The 20,917-nt window shown below is 41.5% G+C and overlaps 1 protein-coding gene across 4 annotated transcripts; it reads right to left on the bottom strand.

The window, feature by feature from the left end:
• Nucleotides 1-306: 306 nt before the first annotated feature.
• MAP3K8 (mitogen-activated protein kinase kinase kinase 8) lies at nt 307-20,146 on the bottom strand. 4 transcript variants are annotated; one of them, XM_069006563.1, is made up of 9 exons: nt 20,129-20,146; nt 16,537-16,663; nt 15,294-15,654; nt 12,069-12,233; nt 10,343-10,604; nt 7,749-7,855; nt 3,595-3,747; nt 2,730-2,976; nt 307-1,972 (listed from the first exon to the last, which is right to left on the bottom strand). In XM_069006563.1, the coding sequence occupies exons 2-9, from the start codon at nt 16,569-16,571 to the stop codon at nt 1,839-1,841; spliced, it is 1,464 nt and encodes a 487-aa protein (XP_068862664.1). In that variant the 5' UTR covers nt 16,572-16,663; nt 20,129-20,146; the 3' UTR covers nt 307-1,838. The 4 variants fall into 4 exon arrangements, with proteins under 4 accessions (XP_068862664.1, XP_068862661.1, XP_068862662.1 ...); XM_069006560.1 differs by lacking the exon at nt 20,129-20,146 and adding an exon at nt 19,767-19,821; XM_069006561.1 differs by lacking the exon at nt 20,129-20,146 and adding an exon at nt 17,202-19,452.
• Between the last annotated feature and the right edge of the window lie 771 nt (nt 20,147-20,917).

Here is a 20,917-nt window from a genome sequence, read left to right as displayed (position 1 = left end):
CTGAAAAGCTGCTTCCAACTAATTCTATTAATCTCCTTAAAGATCAAAAGCTATCAGCAAAAGATCATAAAATTGAACACAGGTCTCTGAAGCCAAAGGTGACCATCCAAACCATTTGGTCATGTTTTCTTTAAGTCAGCCACATTCAAAGTCTGATCCCTGAATATCCTGATCAGTCAGCATAAATACTAAGAGGGCTCCCTCACACAGCTCTCCTCCAAGCAACTAGTCATCTAGGGATTTTGCACAAAGCACTAGAGCAGTGGGTTATTCCAACAGGATTCTTTGCAGCAATTAACATCAGGACTGAAGTGCTCCATGTTGTACACAACTGCTGTGCAACACGCAGGTAGTCCATAAGGAACGTTGAGGTGTGAGAAGGAGAGTTGCCAGAAATACTTACCATCTATTACCAGAGTCCAAAATCCATCAACAATCACCTTCACCCAACATCCCAATAAATGGAATGGTGCCTGTAGTGTACCTGGGCTATGGTAGGGGGTGTTGGCCCAAATGCAGTTGCAGCCCCATGCTGTTTTTGAAGATGAAGGAAGAATGACCACATCTCAAGGCACTGAGCTGGATTTATTCATTTGACCATATCAGTATCAAACTAGAAATCATCTGTTTAAGATCATGTGTTAGAGAAGAGCAGCATTAAATAACAGACACGAAAAAGAGACTGTGCTTCAGAAAAGATTCAGAGTATAACATACACAGTATGCCATTTAACACAAATGCTTATAAAGAGTCATTCTAAGCATCAAAGAGAGTTTTATAAAAGTTTACGTTCTCATCCAATGGGATGTACAGAACTATGCAGTTTACATAGTTTTACTATCATCCAAAACATCATGTTTCAAATGTATGAGGGACAGCAAGAACAATATAATTTCATTTCCATAGGAACATAAACACTGCTTGTCACTAATGACACGCTTTACAAACCATAGCACTCACAGCAATTATACATGTGTACAATTTTAAAGTATTAAAAAGCAAGAATTTGGAGCCTGCTCACTATTACCAATAGGGAATAACATTTGATCTACCCTTGAAAACTATCCTACCTTGCAGTAGTTGTAACATCAGAAGGAGTTGGAGTCACCGTCATTCTTTGTCAGGGCCAACTTGCTGTGCTAATCCCAAAGCTAACTGATACCACCAGTGAAGGGCTCCCTAGACCCACAGAGAAGGGGACAGCCTCCTGCTTAGCTCCCACTGCCCAGGGAAGATGCAAATCTAAAACACATCTGTAAATAAGAGAGAATCTGACTCCAAAGACAGCTGACAGAAATTAGCTCAGAGGCCCTGATTTTCTTTAAGAATGACTAGAGACTGACCAACTCTTAAAGACAGAACAAGACTGAACCAGTCTTTGGTTAAATCAAGGACTTTTTTTTTTTTTGGGGAGTGGGGGGGTGGGGGGTTGGCAGGAAGGTTTTCTCTAAGGACAGCTCAGAGAGACTTGAATCTTACAATCCACATGCTCAATTATATTATACTTTTCCCTGACATTACTTGCAAGCATATATTACAAGTTTTATAAAAGTGCAAGGCCCAGCTCAGGAAGATATCCTGGATTAAGACACTCCCAGCAGTGTTCTTTTAAACATCATCTTGTTGTCAAGCAGCAGACACACAAGCATCACTGCTTGGGATCAGCTTATCAGAGCCCCTAAGGGTTTAGCTTAATCATCTGTGCAATTAAACACTATTCACATTTGACAGCCTATAATGGCAGCAGTTTTATATACAAATTGGAAAATCAAGTCTTAAAATCAAGTTTTAAGAGGTAGAGGTCCATTTCTGACCCATCAACATAAAATGTTACTGAGTCAGTCATATTCTAAGGCTGGTGGTCCCCTAACAATATTGAAGTAACCAGCTAGAGCTCCAATGTCTATGTAGAGTGATCTTTGTCTCTTTAGCAGGTCTGACTCTTCCATGCTCCCATTACACAAGGAGGAATCTAGTAAGAAAATAGAGAAACCATGTCATTAGTGCACAAATAGGGCATATCTTTAAAAATATTTATCCCAATTAAATAAACCACTTGTCTGGGAAGAGTCTTTCAATGCCTTTTGTCAGAACCCTCCTAACGTATTTGGTAAGTAGAAGAAAAGCATTTTGAAGCCTGTTGGCAGGTTGTTGGCACCAAATCTTGCTTGGGCTTAAAAGGGCTATTTTCTACCTGATTCTGTATTATCCTTCATTAAGCACTTACTAATGCACAAGGGCAAGTGCATTCTATCCCACAGTCATTTTTGGTTTTAAAACAAAGGGCTTGTACTGCTGACACTCAGCAACACTAGTTACAGTTTTGTGTGTGTTCTTCCTTAAAAAGGCAAAAAGTGTTGGATTTGCTGGTGGTTGTTGGACTTTGTTTACAAATCAAGAGTATAAAACATCTCTGGTATTGTGGCAAATTGAGGGCATTTGGGACAACAATTTACACTTCATGAAGTGCCCTGAATGACTGCCATGGCTTTTCCAAGAGCCAGTCCTTCTGGAGCCCCGACGACAGCAGGCTAAATTCCTCCCTATTGAAGTCAATGGGCGTTTTACAGATCACTTAATGGCCTCTGAGTCTGATCTCATCTGAGTGGGATTTTCACCGGTTGCTTTCCAGATGTGTTTCGAGTTTCGCTGGCTCCTTACCACTCCTTCAAATCAAGATTTGACACAAAGTGAAGTCTACTAAGTACAAGGCAACCTGATACCATTACCTGTAATGTTTTCTGGCAGCTGCAGATCCTTCCTCGCAAGCAGTCTTTTCCTTTCAAACAACGCCGAGTCCAGACTCTGGCACCTCGGCTGCTCTTCTGGGGGTGGGTGTAAGGCTTCGTGTTTCAGTAAGTCTGCTGCAGACAGCCTGTGATTAGGATTCCTTTCCAGAGCTGCTTCTAGCAATTCTCTCATGGAAGTGCTGCAGTCCTCAGCAATATCCTCTAAGGGGGGAGCTTGCTTGTGTATCTGTTGGAAAGAAAAAAGACCATGGAAACAGTTATTCCAAAAACAATGGAAGAGGAAGTCACAGATAACCACATGAGTGGTCTGGGAATCCCCCAATTAGGATTCATCACCTCCCTAAGTAGGGGTGATCAACTAGAACAGAACAGGCAAGTACACAAAAATCACTTCTTAAAAATCAGATTTTGTAACAAATTTTAAAACTCAAAGAAACTTCAGGTAAGCCTAAAATCCAGCGCAATGCAAATTCACCAGATTTCTGTACCACACTGGAGGAACCAGAGAATCAAATCTGCCAGGGTCCAGTTTTTATCTGCAACTTCTAAGGAAAATAGACAACTAGAAAACAGGTGGGTCTCACACTGATCTAACCCTGTCCTTTCAGTAAACTCAAGGTTTGTAAATTGAAACACAAATCACAGAGACAACTCCAGCTCAGTCTCTGTTTTCCCCTAAATGATCAAAACCCACTTCTTCCCTCCCTCCCTTCCCCTGAAGCAAAAAGGATGATATCACCTCTGACAAATATTTTGATCGTTTTTTATAGGACTGGAGCTTTCCCAACAAGAGTACAGGAAACCCTTCAACTGATACTGAGCTGGCTTTCCTAAGGACACTTACAATATAGAGGTAGGATGGATATGCAGAACGGGGGTATCTGTTCACCCAGGGCGGGATGCCTGTTTGCATATGAATGATAGTAGCTCCCATGCTGTAGATGTCTGCTTTTGTTGTGTGGCCTCTGCAAAGGATAACTTCAGGGCTCATGTAAATCTGTGAAAAATAGTTAAAAAAAAAAAAAAAAAGATTACTCAACAGCAGAAAACAACAACCAAAGATGACTTAATGACATTTTGTGATCCTGGAAACCCCCTTCTGAAGAGATGCATCCCACTAGTACATGCATCATAAAGACCAAGCACCATTTGGGAAATAAGATTTTTCTGTTCTGCATATGAGTACAACCAAAAAGACAGTACCTGGACAAACTCATATTCCAGATTTGCCCTCCTCAGACAGGCCACAGCTCAGTGGCTATGGGCCTTAGCTGAGCTGTGAGAGGCTGAGGTTCAAGCCATGGCTCTGCCTCGTTCAGATGAGTGGCAGAAACCTCATCCCTCTACAGCAAAAGGAGGTGCCTGAATTGCCAGTTTGTTTTGTGGGGCACTGCTGGGACTGCTCCATTCTGCTTGAACAGTGGCTGTGCATGAACTAAAGAGAGGGGGGTGACCTGCACTGACAGCCACCCAGATGGGGGTAGGAATCCACTCCTCAGATCCCTGTTACACAGAATACTACACAACCCCTCTGAGCAGAACTGACTGAGAGACACCTTCCTGTCTTCCTTGCTCTTCTTACCTCCTCCCTCTGATCCACTAACCTGCATTTTGGAGCATTATCCTGACAAATGGGATGATGAGGAACATGCCAGGTCTAGGCAATGGATAAATTAAAAGTTAGGTGCCCTTTCTACCAGGTTACCCCCAGAGCAGCTATGAAGACAAGAATCCCTCTTCTAACCTTTTTTCAAACCAAGAATTCTAATCTTTCTTGATGGAAACCAAAATAGTTTCCATCCAAACATTTCACTGAAACATTTGAATTTGCCAAGAGTCTGAATAAGGATCTTGGAAGCTCCTGCCAGCTACAGGCAACTCCGAGTGCAGCTGGAGGAGAACCAGACAGGCAGGATGCAGGAGGCACACCCTGCACAGCTCTGCCACCACCACTGGCCCAGAGAGCAGGTCACCACATAGGCACAGCCCACAGGACACCAGGTCAGCAAGCTACCATATTTGCTTCTGGTTTCTGCTTTTCCCTCACCCAATTTCCCTCTAAAGGATTCAAACAAACTTTAATTAGTTCAAGTCATCTTGACACAAAGAATCACATTAAAAGCCATTAACTGACATGAGGGCAGGAACTTAAGTCATCACCACATGGTTTGACTGCTTATTACCACAGATTGAGAACGGCTGTTGGGCTCACACAAATTCCAAGGAGTATTTCCCAGTAAATTACATTCCGTATCTGCAAACAGAACTTGCAATTGGAAGTGTTTGCAAAGGCTCAGCAGGTGTCTGCAGCTGCTGCTGACTCCTATCCATTGCTTTCCTCAGGGCTAAGCGAGAATCAGTGCATCTGCACCCTCCACCTTTAAGTCTCATAAGGTGCAAAGAACAGAATTTCTAATTTTGTAAAAAGAAGTCTTTGGAAAATGCAGTGCAACTTGAGTGAAATCGACATAAGCAAAAAGCAGCTGCCTTCAAAAAAGAATGCTGGCACAAGATCCTGTCTTGCAGTTAAGGTGAGAAAATGGTCAAGATGCACCTTGACTGCACAGGGACAAAAATCAAAAATGCTCTGATTCCAGACTGGTCCAAGAGTCTGTTGTCACCAAAGCAGACAGCCCAAGCCATGGATACCTTCCCATTCTCATTCCTTCTGACTGGTGTGCTGGCACTTGCCTGCCAGTCAGACCAGTGTTACAGCCCAGCTAAAAACCAGTCCTTTCTTCATGCTGAGCTAGTTTTAGTTTAGCATTCCTGAAAATGAATCATACCTTCCACACTCAATAAACTTTAACAGAAAACTTTTACCCTCAAATGGTTGTAACTGAAGCTTACATATTTTAACCAAGTGACAGAAGCATAACAGAAAGCATAGCAACTGCCTAGAAAAAGTATTTCCTGCAGAGCAGTTTCATAACAACCACAGTTTAATGTTCTGCATGACTTGTACACAAAAGGAGGACACCAGGTTTTTCACACTACACCAGCTGAACAAAATTTAACTATCTTTCAATCATGTTGTTTTTATAAACACAAAGAAGATTCATTACATTCAGACTTTCTGTGCTATAGAAGTGAATAAAAATCCTAACTCCCAGAGGAAAACATGCATAGGACAAAGGTTACTCCACCTGCCACTTCCCTCAAGGGCACAAGTCCCTGCCAATACCAGATGTCAGAGAAACCAGCCAGCTCACAGGCACGATGCTGCGTGGCAGTGACAGAGCCCTAACCAGGGGCTGCACAATTGCATGCAGAAACAGCAGGACAACTGCACCACTTCTTAAGGCTGCATAACACAGGGTGCAAAACTCAAGAGGACTTTGGAGAATTAAGATCTTACTTTGGGGAAAAAAAAAACCATCAAGAAAGCCAGACTACAGAGGGCATTTGTGGGCAACAGGATTAGGCACTGTGGAGAAGATGCCTAGAATGAAGACTGTGGGAGGAAATGAAGGGAGAAAAACCTATAGGAGCATCAGGAACATTCGTGTGTAAGTCTTTCACTGGTATCTGAAAATCTCCTTTCCCAGTGCTCTCTCTCCAACCTCACTTCTGGCTGCGATGCTGCAGCAGGATTGCTGCTCCCCTGAGAGAGCAAACACCAAACATGGCCATATTTCAGGGTGGGGAGGATTATCAGCTTTCTGAGGACAGGACTGCACGTATTAAACTCTGTGGAATCATTTTCCTCCTATTAAATGAAGAACTAAGTGTTTTTCACTCGGCAAAGTGAAAACACAAGTGTTTTCACTTTTCACTTATCTTACCAACATGAACTTGGCCTATCCTCCAAGACCCAGAAGTGGATCCTCGCCAGTCTGCTCCACAATGATGGAAATTTCCTGTTTACAGACATCTCCATCCTTGGGAAATACCCTACCAACTCATACCCACCACTGTTCTTATTCTCATTAACAGCACACAAAACCCCCTTGAACAAACAAAAAACCCCAAACCAAAGTAAAAACCCCACAAAGCTCATACATGAAATGCCAGAAAGCATGCTGCTTCCAGTTCAGCAAGCATTTTAACTCCCCTGACTACAGACATTGAAAACAAATATTCAAGTGTTTTCTCAATTGTCTTGAAAAAAGTAAACAAACAAGCCTGACCTTCTGTGAAATCTTGGTTTATCCTACTCTTCTAAAAAGTGAAATGTTTTTTGTCCATTACACAAGTATCTCCTCTTTACACATGTGGCAGACTACTAAAAGGGTAAGTGCCAACATTTCAAATAAAGCATTTCCTGTAAACAATCTCCTCAAGCAACAGAGAGCACAAATGCCACATCTGCAGCAGCTATCCAAGCTAATTGTTGCTGCTTGGTTGTTTGCTAAATCTTCAGCCCTGGAAGCACCTCGGCAGGAATGCAGCCCAAGTGGTGTGCAGGATCTAAAGTCACTGAGAACATTCAAAAGGACCCCACCTCCATCACGGTAATGTCTAAGCAATTTTAACAGATAATCATCAACCGTGCCATGCACAACCTCTGAAGAACCAAAGGGTTACATGTAGCTGGGGAACAAAGCTTAGGAGTGCTAAGGGATGAAACCCAGACATCTATAATTTCTGTGGTTTTGGAGGGGGAGTCAAAGTATGGTGTTGAGCAGGTCACCCCAGTCCATAGCGAGTATCTCAGAAGAAATCTTTGCCAGAGCAAAGAACAAATTCCTGTTTGAAATGTCTCTGACCAGCAGCTGATACACTGCAAACAACCCTCCTCAGAGTACTGTTTGACTTCGGTGAATAATTGCTAACAAATGGGACTGCAGAGAAAGTGACATGGCTTTCAAAGAATTCCATTCAGCAAGTTGAAAATAAAAATATAATTGAGACTGTATTAATGTTTGTAACTTTTTTATAGGTTTTAAAGTAACTATTTTAGCCAGGCTTCTAGCCCTCCAGCTTCAAATTTGAGCCTAAGCACCACAAGCATAGGACTAATGCAATATAAGGGCTTCTGTCCCTTCAGCTTCTTACCTCTGTTCCTCTAAGGTCTTTGGGATAGTAAATGTCTTCAGTCATTTGAACACTCAGGCCAAAATCCACCAAAACAGCCTTAGTTGACATAAAGACAATGTTGCTTGCTAAAAGAAAAGCAAAAGTGACAACATTTAAATTTCTGGCATGCCTGGCATTTATTTTACAACACTCCTGTTTCATTCAGATGCTAGCCTGAAAAGGGAGAGAGATTAGCACAACCACTCTCTACAGCCAATATCCTTCTAGCCAAAATAGCTCTGGTAATTATTTGGTTCAATTTTAAATCATATCTTAAAAATCAAACTGGACTGGTTTATGTCAAAGAATCAATTTTTGGTCATTTTCTTAGCTTAAAAAAAAAAAGGACAGAGAGAGAGAGGGGAAAAAGGCTAAGGGTAGATGAGGAAAGTAGAAGACTGGTAGGCACTTCAGCACAGTGCTCTGAAGATGTTTAATGGTTTCCAAGGTGCAGATCATGCTGTGCAGCTCTGGCTATAAACAGCACAACTGTTGCTTACCAAGAGGTTTTTCTAGAGTAACAATTTAAGTAAAGACAGAAACAAAAGAGTAACCAGGGCCCCTCCACAGCAGCCACAGCATTTCAAACTCCCTCTGAACTGCAGCAGAATCTAGGAGCTTAATTTACTTTCGTTCATAAAACTCTGCCTAAGGCACAACTTTGTACTCAGAGGCTTCACTTCTGATCAAATATTTATGAATGTAGTGCTTGGTGTGAGCCTTGAGAAATTCTTGTTTGCTGTTTCAGAAGATGTGGTAAAATGAAGTCTCCAAGTTACACAACAGAAACACATTTTCTCTTACAGGAAATTGTGGGCCATTTTCCATCTTAACAGTGCCTACCATGACCATCCAGTGGGAGGGCAGACTTGATTTCAGCAGTACTGATTCCTGAAGCAATGCTTCACACAGCTGCTTCCTTACCAGTACTACATACTACGTAAATCTGTAATTTTAGGGATAACTTTGAAGATATGAATTTTAAACACCCCGTAATGGATGGTGCAAGGGGCCACACTGCCACAGTGCAGCAGGATCTGCTGCCTGCCTGGGATTGTACTCAGCCCCAGCTGCAGCTGGTTTTAGACTACAGCTCCCCCACCAAACAGCCTCATGGTTTAACTGCTCTCCAACCAAGGGTTAAAATGAGTGGCAGCACTGAACACCTCCCAAGAACCAGAACGTCCTCCTCCCCTTTTCATCTCAATAAAATCCTCATCTCCTTCAGCAGGACAGACTCAATTGAAGCTCAACAGAAGCAGACAGAATGAGGAAGAAATCAGAGGTGTTGGGAAACAGCCTTTTCTATTGATTCCACCTGGGGAGAGAAAACACACACTGCTCCCTGCATGGAGGCTGCCTTTCCAGGCAGTGGGCATGGCTCTATGTCGGGCCTGGACTACCCAGCTCACTCCTGGTGCCAAACAGGCAGGAGCGTGGTCAGGGCTCACCCCAGGCACCTCTGGGGCAACCACATCTGTCCCAGGCAATGTCTGCCTCATCACCTGCCCTGCATCCACCAACACAGGAAAAGGCTGGAAAAACTCTCATATCCACTGCATTCACAATGGGCTGGTTCTCCTATTCACTATCTAGATGTAGTAGGCTTTGGGCTGATTTGGTTTCTAGATCGTTTAATTAACGTCATTGTTACTGCCAATTAAAATAAACCCATAGGAAAGACCCTTATTACAAGTGAAAAAAACAATTAAGGGAAAAAATAAGCAGCTTTGTAGTCGTCAATCTCAAAAGCTTACATCTAAAGTACTGACCCATAATAAATTAAAAAACCCCAAAAATACAAAAATGCAAAAGTGAGATAAAAATTTAGCAATTCCTAATAATCATCTTCTGTGAACTATTGTAATGCTTCAGTCTGAATATTTCTATTTTAAATCCTCAAGTTTAGCTAAATAAACTCACAGAAATGCATCTATCTGTGGGCCAAGGTGGTACTGGGAGAAACAACATTTAATACTGATTTAAATGCAACACATTAAAATTGAATTTTGAAGTAGTTTAATACTAGCATATTTAATTTAAACTTAAAATCAGTATGTTTGATTGTTTATACATGTTAATATCCAGAGTTTTTTGAAAGCAAATATATATTAAAATTTTCTGTAATTGTTGAAAGTAAAAAGACCAACACAAATTATGTGTTTACTTCCAAAGTGTCTCAAACTGAGGAACAGCTGTGTAGAAATGTACAACTTAAAAGGTGCACGTTGAAGGTGAGCATGGAAACATTCAGGCTGAATTTATATTGAAAGCAGGAAACTTCTGGCTGAACACAGACTGATAATTTCACTCTTTAGGTTTTTATTTAAATTGAGTTGCTCATGAATGGCATAGGATCTATGACTTTCTAATTATCCTCTTTGCTGGGGTGAATTAATAAATAGTATAAGTAACTATTATCTCCAGACCCTGACCTTGCCATTTGTTAAGCATTATGCATTGCTCCCACTCAGAGATGTAAGGCTACATGGCCCAGCTCAGTCCCAGGCACTCCACCAGGGCCCCAGCCCAGCCTGGCCCAGAAAGTACCCCAAGGAACCACACAAACATACGTTTGATATCATGGTGGATAATCCTCTTGGAGTGGAGAAAGTCAAGTCCTTTCAGAATATGCTTTGTCACCCAAATTATTTCAAACTCTCTCATAGGACCACAACTCTCCAGCTTTTCCATGACAGATCCTCCCTCTCCAGCTTCCATAAAGAGATGGATTGTCTCATCCCACAAAATAGCACCGTATAATTCAGCAATGTTTTCATGACGGAAACATGCCTGTATTTCAACATCTGATGGTTTGAACTGTTCCACTGGCACCTACGACATTGAAACAAAATCAAAGAAAAGCAGCTCAATAAACAAGTTATCCATATGGACACTAATTATCCTATAGATTAACATAAAAGAAGAAAGTAAAGCACTCGAATACACTTGTTAAAATACTGAGCTTTACTTTGCTCCTGCAACTTTTCTTCCTTGGCAGTTGAGAGAGATCCTGTTAAAAGTTGAGAGATATTTTGGAATCATGCCCAAATAAAAAGTGCAATCTTCCAGAAAAAGCAATGTAGCAAGAGTTATTCCCGTCAAAATCCAGTGATTACGCAAAAGCTTTATGCAAACTTCCTGGTGAAGGAGATAAAATTCCCACTGCTTTTTCCATTAGCTTTGTGCACTCATCTGCACTACCAGGACTACACACCCACCTGACAGGTGGATCAGTGCTTGCAGTGCTCAGGACCATTACTGACCTCAATTCAGTCCTTATCAGCACTGGTTTATAGCTTACAAGAAATGAAACCTGCTTTGAAGGGAGCGCCAGCAGCGCCGTATTTCTTTAAAAAGTACTGACGACAGATTGCCGAGACAATAAAAGCAGTGTTTGCTTACACACAGGAAAGCTACTACTGCTCTTTTTAGTTTTCTTCCCTTGGACTTGTGCCTGTGAACCAAATAAGAGGCTGGTATTTTTATTTCAGTGAGAAATACCGTTTGCATTTTCAGAAACAGTAGATACTTTTAATTCTGCAGTGGGTTATGCAGAAGCAGCTAACTAAATCTGTCTCCATGAGGACACAAGGCTGGCTGCAAGGGAAGGACATACAGCTTCCCAACTCTTTCACATACAGAATTAATACAGGTACTTATTCATAAGCTGGGGGATCTAGAGCAATGTCCCAGCTGAGCCTTTACTGGCCCTGAATATTTACTGCTCAATTTGGAATAGTATGTTATAAGGCATAGCTGAAAGAAAATTTTGGCTTGCGTAAAAGTAGGGCAGTGCTCAGCAGTTCTCTTGAGACATCTCACAATTCCATCAGTGCCCAAAACACATTAAGAGTTGCACATACTGAGTTCTCAGGGACTTTAATAGTACTGGAGTAAAGAAAACTAAAGTCTGAGCATCTCAGTTAAAGGACAAGAGCTTAAAACCATCTGCAGCTGCAGGATTTTGCTACCACTTTCAACAGGGATGTGGTCTCCCACTGATATTTTACCACAGTGAGCACAGCAGGACAAGTAGAAAATCCACTCTGCACCACAGCCCATGTGCCAGTTACACATACTTCCACATACTTTCAAGATGCTGAGACATTTGCAGCTTCACTGCCAAAAAATTTAAACAAGCTAACCGAAGTGTGCATTTTTCCCACCTTGTTTAGGCAAACAAAACCAAGATGATCATCAGCCAACAGCCAATTGATGCAGACATATTTCAAAATATACTGTAAGTAGTATGTCATACAATATTTGCTCAGAGATAAAACTACTGAACTAACATACCAGTTTGCATGCCATTCGTTTCTTGGTTTCTCTGTCTTGGGCTAAGTACACTTTCCCAAAAGCTCCCCGAGGAATAAAATCAGAACCAATGTTCCTGTAAGTCAACTTCCATGGAAACAGGAGCACATCTGAGTCAATTTGATAGCGCCCATTCTTGGGTGTGATCTGTGGAGTTAAATAAATAAAAAAAAATCACAGTGAAGTTAAAACTACTTCAAATCTAATTAACTTTATACATATAGTGGAATAAAAATATATCACTTATGTGTATGATGCACATGATCTGCTTAGCAGTCTTTATTTAGAAATATCAAATGGGAACAGCATGTGAGGTGTGGCATTCATTCATAGCCCAGGCATCCACGTTTCTCTCCAGTGACTAATTTACGAAGTGTAAGTTGCAATTAATTGTCTTGAAACAACAACAACAGCAGCTGGGTTAATGAAATTACCCACCTCTTGTTATTAGATTTACCTGCACATGTTTGTCCTTCCTGTAATCTGTTAACTTGTTATGCCACATACCTGTTACTCAGGTTATCTATGAGCAAGAGTTTCAGCATTTCCTAATATCACATGTACTGCTAGGGGTTTGATTTTCCATCTTGTATTGGAGTTTCTGCTGCTTAGTAAAAGGTCAAAGAAGTCTGTCATGATTCTACCAGCCACCTTCCTCTAGTTTTACACCACAGTTTAAAAAAGAAGAGTGGGAATAACATTGTCTGCGCTAGGTGGGCAATGTTGGGAGCTTTGGTTCTTCTGTATCACCAACTAGCAAGGAGGGGATTCAGGGCACCTAAGTCAGTATCATGTCCTAAATCTTTCTCTGAAACAGCTCCCTCCCTCTGCACATGACACAGAGAGACCAAACACCTAACTACAGCCATGTGAGTACTGCTTGATCTCTGATGTTGCTTCTTCAGTCTCTCAGCTACAAAACTAATAGTATTTCCCATGAATATGCTTCTAATTATTTCAGCCAATATTTGGAATATCATTAATCTCCTTACTGCTACTTTATCAAGATTCATGAAGAGATGTAAAATCACATCAAGGATTTTTATTATTTCATGCCTGTCATAGGACCTCAAATACTCAGCTCTTCAGCTACGCTTTTTAAGATAACAGCATATCAGGAAGATTATATGGTTTAGATTTCTATTTAAGATGTAACATATAATCTTTCATTTTTAATCTACCCTCATGTTTTTCAATCAGGAAAGTACCTTCTTGACTGCTAAAATTGTCATTTGTGATTTGTACCTACATGAAATAAATTAATTCTTCCAAGTTCCTAAATCTGGGGAGGAGAAGTTCTTAACCTTTGACCAAGGGGGCATGAGGGACTGTCCTTTAACAAAAAGTATTCTGCTTAGGATAGAGAGAACAAGCCTTCCCTCTACTGATTAGAGCCAGGGTAAAGCAATCTGTACATGTCTAAAAATCTGCACCTCTTGCTTGCCTATTGCATTCCAAAGGGTTGAGACTAATCCACATGCGTTACACCTTATCCTGGAAAGGAAGAGAGGCTGAGAAGAGTTGATTTACAGAGCAAGAGAGCAACGACCACCATACTATTCATGTTTTCAGGAGGCTTTTAGGACTAGTTCCTAGCCTGACCCTGTGAACGTTTGTCTGTGGCTACAATGGATCTTTCAGTTCAGTTTCAACTGAAAGAAATCCAGCTTGTGCACTTCAAGACCGTTTCCAATGCAAGCCACAATGCAGTCAGTGAGGGTCACCAGGCAATCAGAAACACTCCTGATCCTAACCAAAATGCTGTAGATATTTACAGAGCAGATGCCCCTGCTGAAACATGTGCACAGGTAATGCCTCCAACCCTCAGTTGCATAATGGGATCACGTGCACCTAACAGGACTTGGTTCATACCAGTTGTATGCATCTATAGAAACAATATGCAAGCAAAACAACCACGAGTATGTAGAACAGTGTCTACCCTAAGTATAGGAAACATTCAATATTACTAAGTGTCATTTCAACGTTACAGAGTTGAAAAGTGATTGTTTTGCAATACTGTGAATTGCAAAACACTCCCTCCAAATCAGAATAAAGTAATACCCTAGGGTATTTCACACCTGAGTAACCAGTAAGCCTCAAGCAACCAGTGTTCACATATAAAATACATTACATACAAGATATTTAAGATGATAGATGTAGAGCATCTTAAAAAAAAATACAGCAGCAGCACCAACATATATGAATAGAATTCCATTGCAACACTGTTTCCAGAGCAACTGATCTCAAACAAAAGTTAAATGACACTAATATCCAGAGATGCTTGTAGAACACAAACAATTTTAGGGAAAAAAATGAACATCTCAAAACAAGATATCTATACTTGAATTTAGCAGTGTGAGATATTACATAATATTGTAACTCTTAAAATCACACTTTATAGTATGTGCTTTTTCTCCTAACATTACTACTACTGACATTTGGTGCATATAGAGCGAATTTAGGAACTATATCTTTAGATCCTAGTTCTTTATTTTTAGGAACATTTTACTGCATGAACACAAGGCACTGGAAGACTGACTCTTACTGTCTCCCAGACCTGTAAACCCCCATAATTCATAGAATCATAGATAGGCTTTGGTTGGAAGGGATCTTAAGGATCATCTAGATGCAATTCCCCTACTATGGGAAGGGATGTCACCCCCTAGGTCAGGTTGCTCAGGGCCCCACCCAATCTGGCCTTGAACACTTCCAGGGATGGGGCATCCATAATTTCTCTGTGCAGTCTGTTCCAGTGCCTTACTACCCTCAGAGTAAAGAAACCTCTACTGCTTTAGTTTAAAATTGTTCCTCCCTGTCCTATCACTACACACCCTTCTAAAAAGTCACTCTCTTTTTTATACATGTTGTGGATTTTGTAAGCCCCATTTAAGTACTGAAAGGACAAAATGAGTTGTAGATTTTGCTTTTTGACTGCTGGTCTCAAGTTTGTATTCAATACTGGGAAATGTTATCTAACCTTCAGAGATACCAGGAGATAACAGAATGGATCCTTCTGAACAACAGACCTTCCTCCATAGCGGCCTGAGGCTGCAGGGGCTAGACTTGATAGCCTCAGAGCCTTCCAGCCCCAGGGATGCACAGGAAACCACAGCCTGTTACTCCTGGAACTGATCTTTATTTAGAATCATTAAAAACTTCTAATTCCTAAGGTCTGTGAAATGCCAAGTAAAAGGAAAACCAACGTACCATATTTAAGAGGATTCCAGATTCCTGTTGTCTGCATCCTTTAAATTGTTTTGCAGTGTTAGACACCTGATTTGCAAAAGCAAGCAGGTCTTCCACAGTCCCGTATTTGACGGAGGACATAAAAGAGACCTCCCTTTCACAAAACAGTAACGATTCTGCACGTTCATCATTTTGATTTGCCTCTTCACACATTGTAATTAAGCTGTCTTCATAGACTGCAATGTCTTCACCTGGATAATGGTTTTCCATGATGGCTATCACCTCAGACATATTTAGATCAGCTAGCAACAAGTCAATTGCTTCTTTGCTATCACTACCTGTGCTCATATACTCCATCACTGTCCACTTTGCAAAATCACTCCTGGAAAAAAAAGAAGCAAACTTGAAAACACTTTTCACCTAAATTTGTTTTAGCAAAGTAAGAATGAAAAGGAGTTATCAGAGTGATCAATAGCTCATCATTACACAGTTAGATTTAAAATGAATAACTTGTATTATGAAGAAAATCATAATTAGTATCCAGGGTGAAGACCAAATGGAGAAATATTTGCTAGTGAAATTTATTTAGAAGTTATTAGTTAACCTCCCCTGTCATTCATTCTTGGAATTTATACGATCAAGCATTTCCTTAGAGGAACAGGTACAGTAAGAATACACCACTGTGATAGATATGCAAAAATGAAGGAGCACCCTCAATACAAACAAAGGAATTCATTGTTTGGAAAAGAATGACAAAGAGAGATATTAACATTCTCAATTAGTTTATGTCTATGTTTTTATTGACAATTTATGTGGTGTATCCTGAAAGAAGGAAAGGTCACAAAGCAAGGTCATTCCTTGTAATAGTAATAGGCATCTGTTAGTTTCATTGAACAAAGCACAATTGTCACTGCCTGAGATATGAATCCCTATTTTTTTTGCAAATAACTAGTCAGAACTAGACCTGAACTGAAATTTTCACCCTGACTTTCAGAACAAAGTAAGAAACTGAGCTATCATAAAATCAATGAGCTTTTGAAGTGGTTTCCAGCAGTTTGTTCTGCCCCCACTAATCCTAACAATAACTTTTTAGGTTATTGCAACTATTTTGCTGGAATGGATTTACAGCAAGCTGGGTTCAACGTCCCAAAAAGTCCCTTTCTATTCCAGAGAGTTACATATTCAAGTTAAAAACGTATGCATGGTCAGTCATTAAAATACTGACACAAATAGTTTCCAACACATAAATGTCTAGAGCACTTACCTTGTATTTAACCTGATTACATCACTCAAAACCATTTAAAAACATCTCAATAGAATCCCTGAAGTCATCACGTTTTTCTGAACCCGTATTTACCACTGATGATAATTCTGCAGTGTTCTGTGGCAATCTATTAAAAAAGACAAAACAAATAAAGCCATTGCATACCAGCTCAAGCAGAAGGACTGGTTTGTACTCAGATAGGTCACTCGCTTCATGGAAAGAAGAGCTAGTAATCACAAGGCTGAGATAACAGGGGATTTTTCTGCAGAAAAAGATGACAACTCAATAAAGAATCAAGCTACTGTATCATCCAGATTTCCAAGTAGTAGTGAAAAATAGTTTTTCCATCGTTAGGTCCCGAGTTTTATTCTCTCTGTCTCATGCTTGCTTAAGCAAAGAGTAGGACCTCCTTTTCGTTTAGCAGAACTGACTGGAGCATGCCCTCTTTAGAGAGCTCTCATTTCCCTTTTTCATAATCCACTACACCATCTATTTTGAGCAAAAAATAACAACCAAGCAAAAATACACTTAAAAAATTAAAAAGAAAAAAGAAAAACAGCAAACAAAACCTCATCTCAAGGACAAGCAGCAGACTCGGTTCCCTGAGGCCATAGAGCAGTGTGTTTACCCAGGTAGTTTCTGGTTATGATCACTATCTTTCTTACCCTCACCACAAGGACGTAGAAGTTCTGTGGCACATATTTCTCATGGGTTAGAGTATTTACGTCAGCTCTAATGTGAAGAAAACCAAGAAAAATGACGTGTCTGAGTTGGCAAAGAAGTCAGACCATGTACTGAAAATTCAAAAGGCAGGACAGGACAGCAGATGCAGTATCAGAAAAGGCAAACAGAGTGCCTGTTCCTTTTCAAATTCAGACCCAAATCCTGTGACGGTGGCAGAGCAGTACTGTGCCCCCTGTTCCCCCAAGACAGGCACAGTGACTTTCACCAGCACTCTACACCAGTTCACCCAGCCCTAGTCAACCCACACCCCCAGCGTGAGGGCAGCCAGGTTGGAAACTTTGTGGTCACTAGCACTACTCGATCGGGGAGGCTGCAGGCTTTGTATCCTGGGTGCTCAGAGGTCACAAAAAGGAAAAGATGCTGTGGGTGTTTTCTAGCCCCTATCACCCCAACTTCCTGCTCCATGACCAAGCTGTTAACAAAGCCTGAATATGGTTACTTTTTAATATAAATGAGATTTCTATTTTTCCCCAGAGCAGGACTTCTATTTGTTGCTTTTTTTTTGGTGCTGAATTAGTGGGGCTCCTAAGAAATGAAACAGTGCTGTCATAAAAGGAACTGAGAGACCTCATGTGTAAAGTCAGGTAAAGTTACAAACTAGTCCTGAGGGACTTTCTGAAGAAAAAACATGAGCCCCTAGATACTCTGGTCTTTTGTGGATAAAGACAAATACGTACCACAATTAAACTAATTTACTCTCTGACAGCATTTTCATGCACAAAGCATCTGTACAGAGTAGACCAAATGTAGATTTCTGGAGGTGTCAGCTCTGCTCTGTTCCTTAAAATATTCCCAAACTAGAGCACAATACTAATAATACTCTTGGCAGTTTCACTACTACCCAAAAAGCTCTGAATAACACGAAGAAGTGACTATAACCTGCATATCCTCAGTTCTGTGCTTTCAGCGCTTGAGAAAAGCTGCAAACCCTTCACCATTACAACTACCTGAAAGGAAGATGTAGTGAGGTGGGAGTAGGTCTCTTATCTCAAATAACAAGTGATCAGACAAGGGGAAATGGCCTCAAGTCGTGCCAGGAGAGGTTTACATTGGATATTAGGAAAAATTTCTTCACTGAAAGAGTTACCAAGCACTGGAACAGGCTGCCCAGGGAAGCCATCCCAGGGGGGATTTAAAAGACATACCTGTAGATGTGACACTTAGGGACATGGTTAAGTGGTGGGCTTGGTAGTGCTGGGTTGGATTTGATAATTTTACAGGTCTTTTCCAACCTAAATGATGATTTTATTTTTCCCTGTATCTAGCAAATTCTAAGCACTAAATGGTTACACAATAAAAGCAGTGTCTAGACTACAAAAATTGATTTTTTAAACTATGTGGCAATTTAGTATTATATTTCCCCTACAAGCAAAAAAAAAGAGTCCATTTTCCAATGTGAAATTCACTCTTCCTATTTATCCCTAAAATCCTGTACTAGTATCAGTGGTGGGCACTCATGTAGTATTCTAAATCATCCTATATAGGTTCATGAAGAAATTACATCAGTAAATATGCTTTACTTAGATTCTCAGGTAAAAAAACCTAGGTTTACTTGCAGTGGAAAAATAAAATTGCATGCAAGCACTTGAGACAGTTGCTAAAGCACAAGACACTCTTTCTCTAGTTTTGCCAATATTTCAACATCATCACATGAGTAATTTGCAAGCCAAAGGTTTACTTCCCTATTCTCTGCGTAGCTTTTCAACCCCTTTTGCCTAAGAAGTGTGCTGCCAGAGACCATCCTTATATCCATCATATTAAGTAAGAGGAACTGGATACCTGATGTCTGAGCCCCTGTGGGACTTTTTGCGTGTCAAAGATCAATGATGGAAAAAATGGAACAAAATCGACAATAAAAATAAAATTAAAAGCCCCAAAACACACGGACAAAAACCCCCAACACTTCCCCTCAAAAGAAAAGCTAGCCACAAACTGCACGGACTGGCTTAACACAATCATACACCACAATAAAGATCTCTTGTACTGTTTTTAGAGAATAATTTTCTGGTCTGACAAGTGACCGCCCACTAGAAATGAAAAAAAAGTCCCTATTTACTTTTTAAGAAAACGTATCGACAGACCTTGAAAAACACAATCTCGCCGAAAAAAACTCCTACTGTTAAGGGAAAAAAAATATCAACAACTTCAATTTCCACACCACTTCACATATTCGCTTGGAATAAGAAAATCCGCGAGCCTCCCAGCGCTGGCAGCAGCAGAGCCCAGCCCCAGCCCCTTCCCGCCCTGCAGCCCCGGGGACGGCGCAGGTGCCGCAGCCCCGGCAGCTCCCGCGGCACCCTCGGGGAGCCGAGGGCAGCCGGGGCCCTGTCCGCGACAGCGCTGCGGCCCCACACGGGGACCGAGCCGCCTCCGCCCGGCAGCGCAGCACCGTCCCCCTCCGCTCCATCCCGCCAGGGCTCTACCGGCGCTCCCCCTCCCCTGCCAGCCTCAGCCTCGGCCTCGGCTTTGACCCCGGCCCCGCTCACCCGCGGGAGAGCCCGCACCGCCCGTCCGTCCGCCCGCAGCCGGAGCGGCTCCGCCAGGTTCCGCGGGAAACTCCCGGGGGCGGGGAAGGGCGCAGGTAGCACCGCCCGCCCTGGCCGAGGGCGGGGGATCGGGGTGGCCTCGGCTCCGGTTTCTATTTCGCTTTCCCGTCAGGAGCAAGCGCTGCCCTGTCCCAGGCCGGCCTCAAGCCCGGCCAGCGATCGCCTCCTGTCCCGGCAGTGGCATCGCCTGGCGGCAATGGCTTGTCCCCGGTGGTGGCATCGGTGAACCCCCCTCCTACCACCTCATGTTTCCGTGCGCACCTAGAGGGCGTCCACCAGCGTCCTATGAGTTTAAACATTACCTGAATCAAACTTCAGCTGACACTCGGGTGGAATTTAGGACAACAATGTGAAGAATTTGTTAGTGGCAGTAGTATTAAAATACTCTGGGACACAGTAGCGTGAGTTGGGTAATTGCTAAAATTGGGCGGGGCTACTTTTTATTTTTTATCCATAAGGAAGTAATTCTTGCAAAACCGTGCTGCCCAATAGCTCCTCTTCAGTCACTTCGTTTTTAAGGAGACAAGTAGCACCTTTAGTAAAAACAGCGGCCACAGCACTAGGAGCTGATAAACTGAATCTGTCTCAAGGTGTCAAGAGACACAAGATGGATTTTTAATTCATTATCTGCAGAGTAAAGATTATTTGCTTACTGAAGTCAATGGCAAAACCATCATTATAAAGTTTCAGGACAAACATTCACCTTAGGCTTCAGCGTTTAGTAGTAGTTCATACAACTCCTTTTCTGTTTATGTTATCCAGATACTCTGACTCCCTTGTTTAAAAGTTTTATGTTTGCTACCTCTCCTAGGGCATTCAAAATGGTCCAAAGTATGTCACAAATGACATTCTGAAATGTACAAGGGTTTAGACACCACAGGATGCTCCTTTCCTTAGCATCATAACTATGTATTTGGAAATCTGCTAGCAGGGTTAACCTTTGCTCATACATGGTTTCTTTTCCAGACTATACAGATGTTAAATACATTGGCAAGCCTCCATAAGGAAATAGGTGTCTTCTTTGTTGAGTTTGACCTTATTCAATTGCACCACCCAGTGCATTTGCTAAAAAAAAGTCTGTGAAAAAAAAA

The sequence above is a fragment of the Aphelocoma coerulescens genome, chromosome 2 (assembly GCF_041296385.1).
Source record: "Aphelocoma coerulescens isolate FSJ_1873_10779 chromosome 2, UR_Acoe_1.0, whole genome shotgun sequence".
Lineage (NCBI taxonomy): Eukaryota > Metazoa > Chordata > Aves > Passeriformes > Corvidae > Aphelocoma > Aphelocoma coerulescens.
Note: the sequence above shows the minus strand (reverse complement) of the source record. Positions and strands in the feature narration are given on the sequence as shown.

Bases quoted from the DNA above. Each gene is read 5' to 3' on its own strand.
- MAP3K8 (XM_069006563.1), bottom strand. From the start codon at position 16,571: ATGGTTTTGAGTGATGTAATCAGGTTAAATACAAG. The intron at 7,856-10,342 runs GTATGTTTGTGT...CTTTTCTTTTAG, and splicing joins TATCCACCATGATATCAAAC to CAAGCAACATTGTCTTTATG. The intron at 2,977-3,594 runs GTAAGTGTCCTT...TCTTTCCAACAG, and splicing joins ATCCATCCTACCTCTATATT to ATACACAAGCAAGCTCCCCC.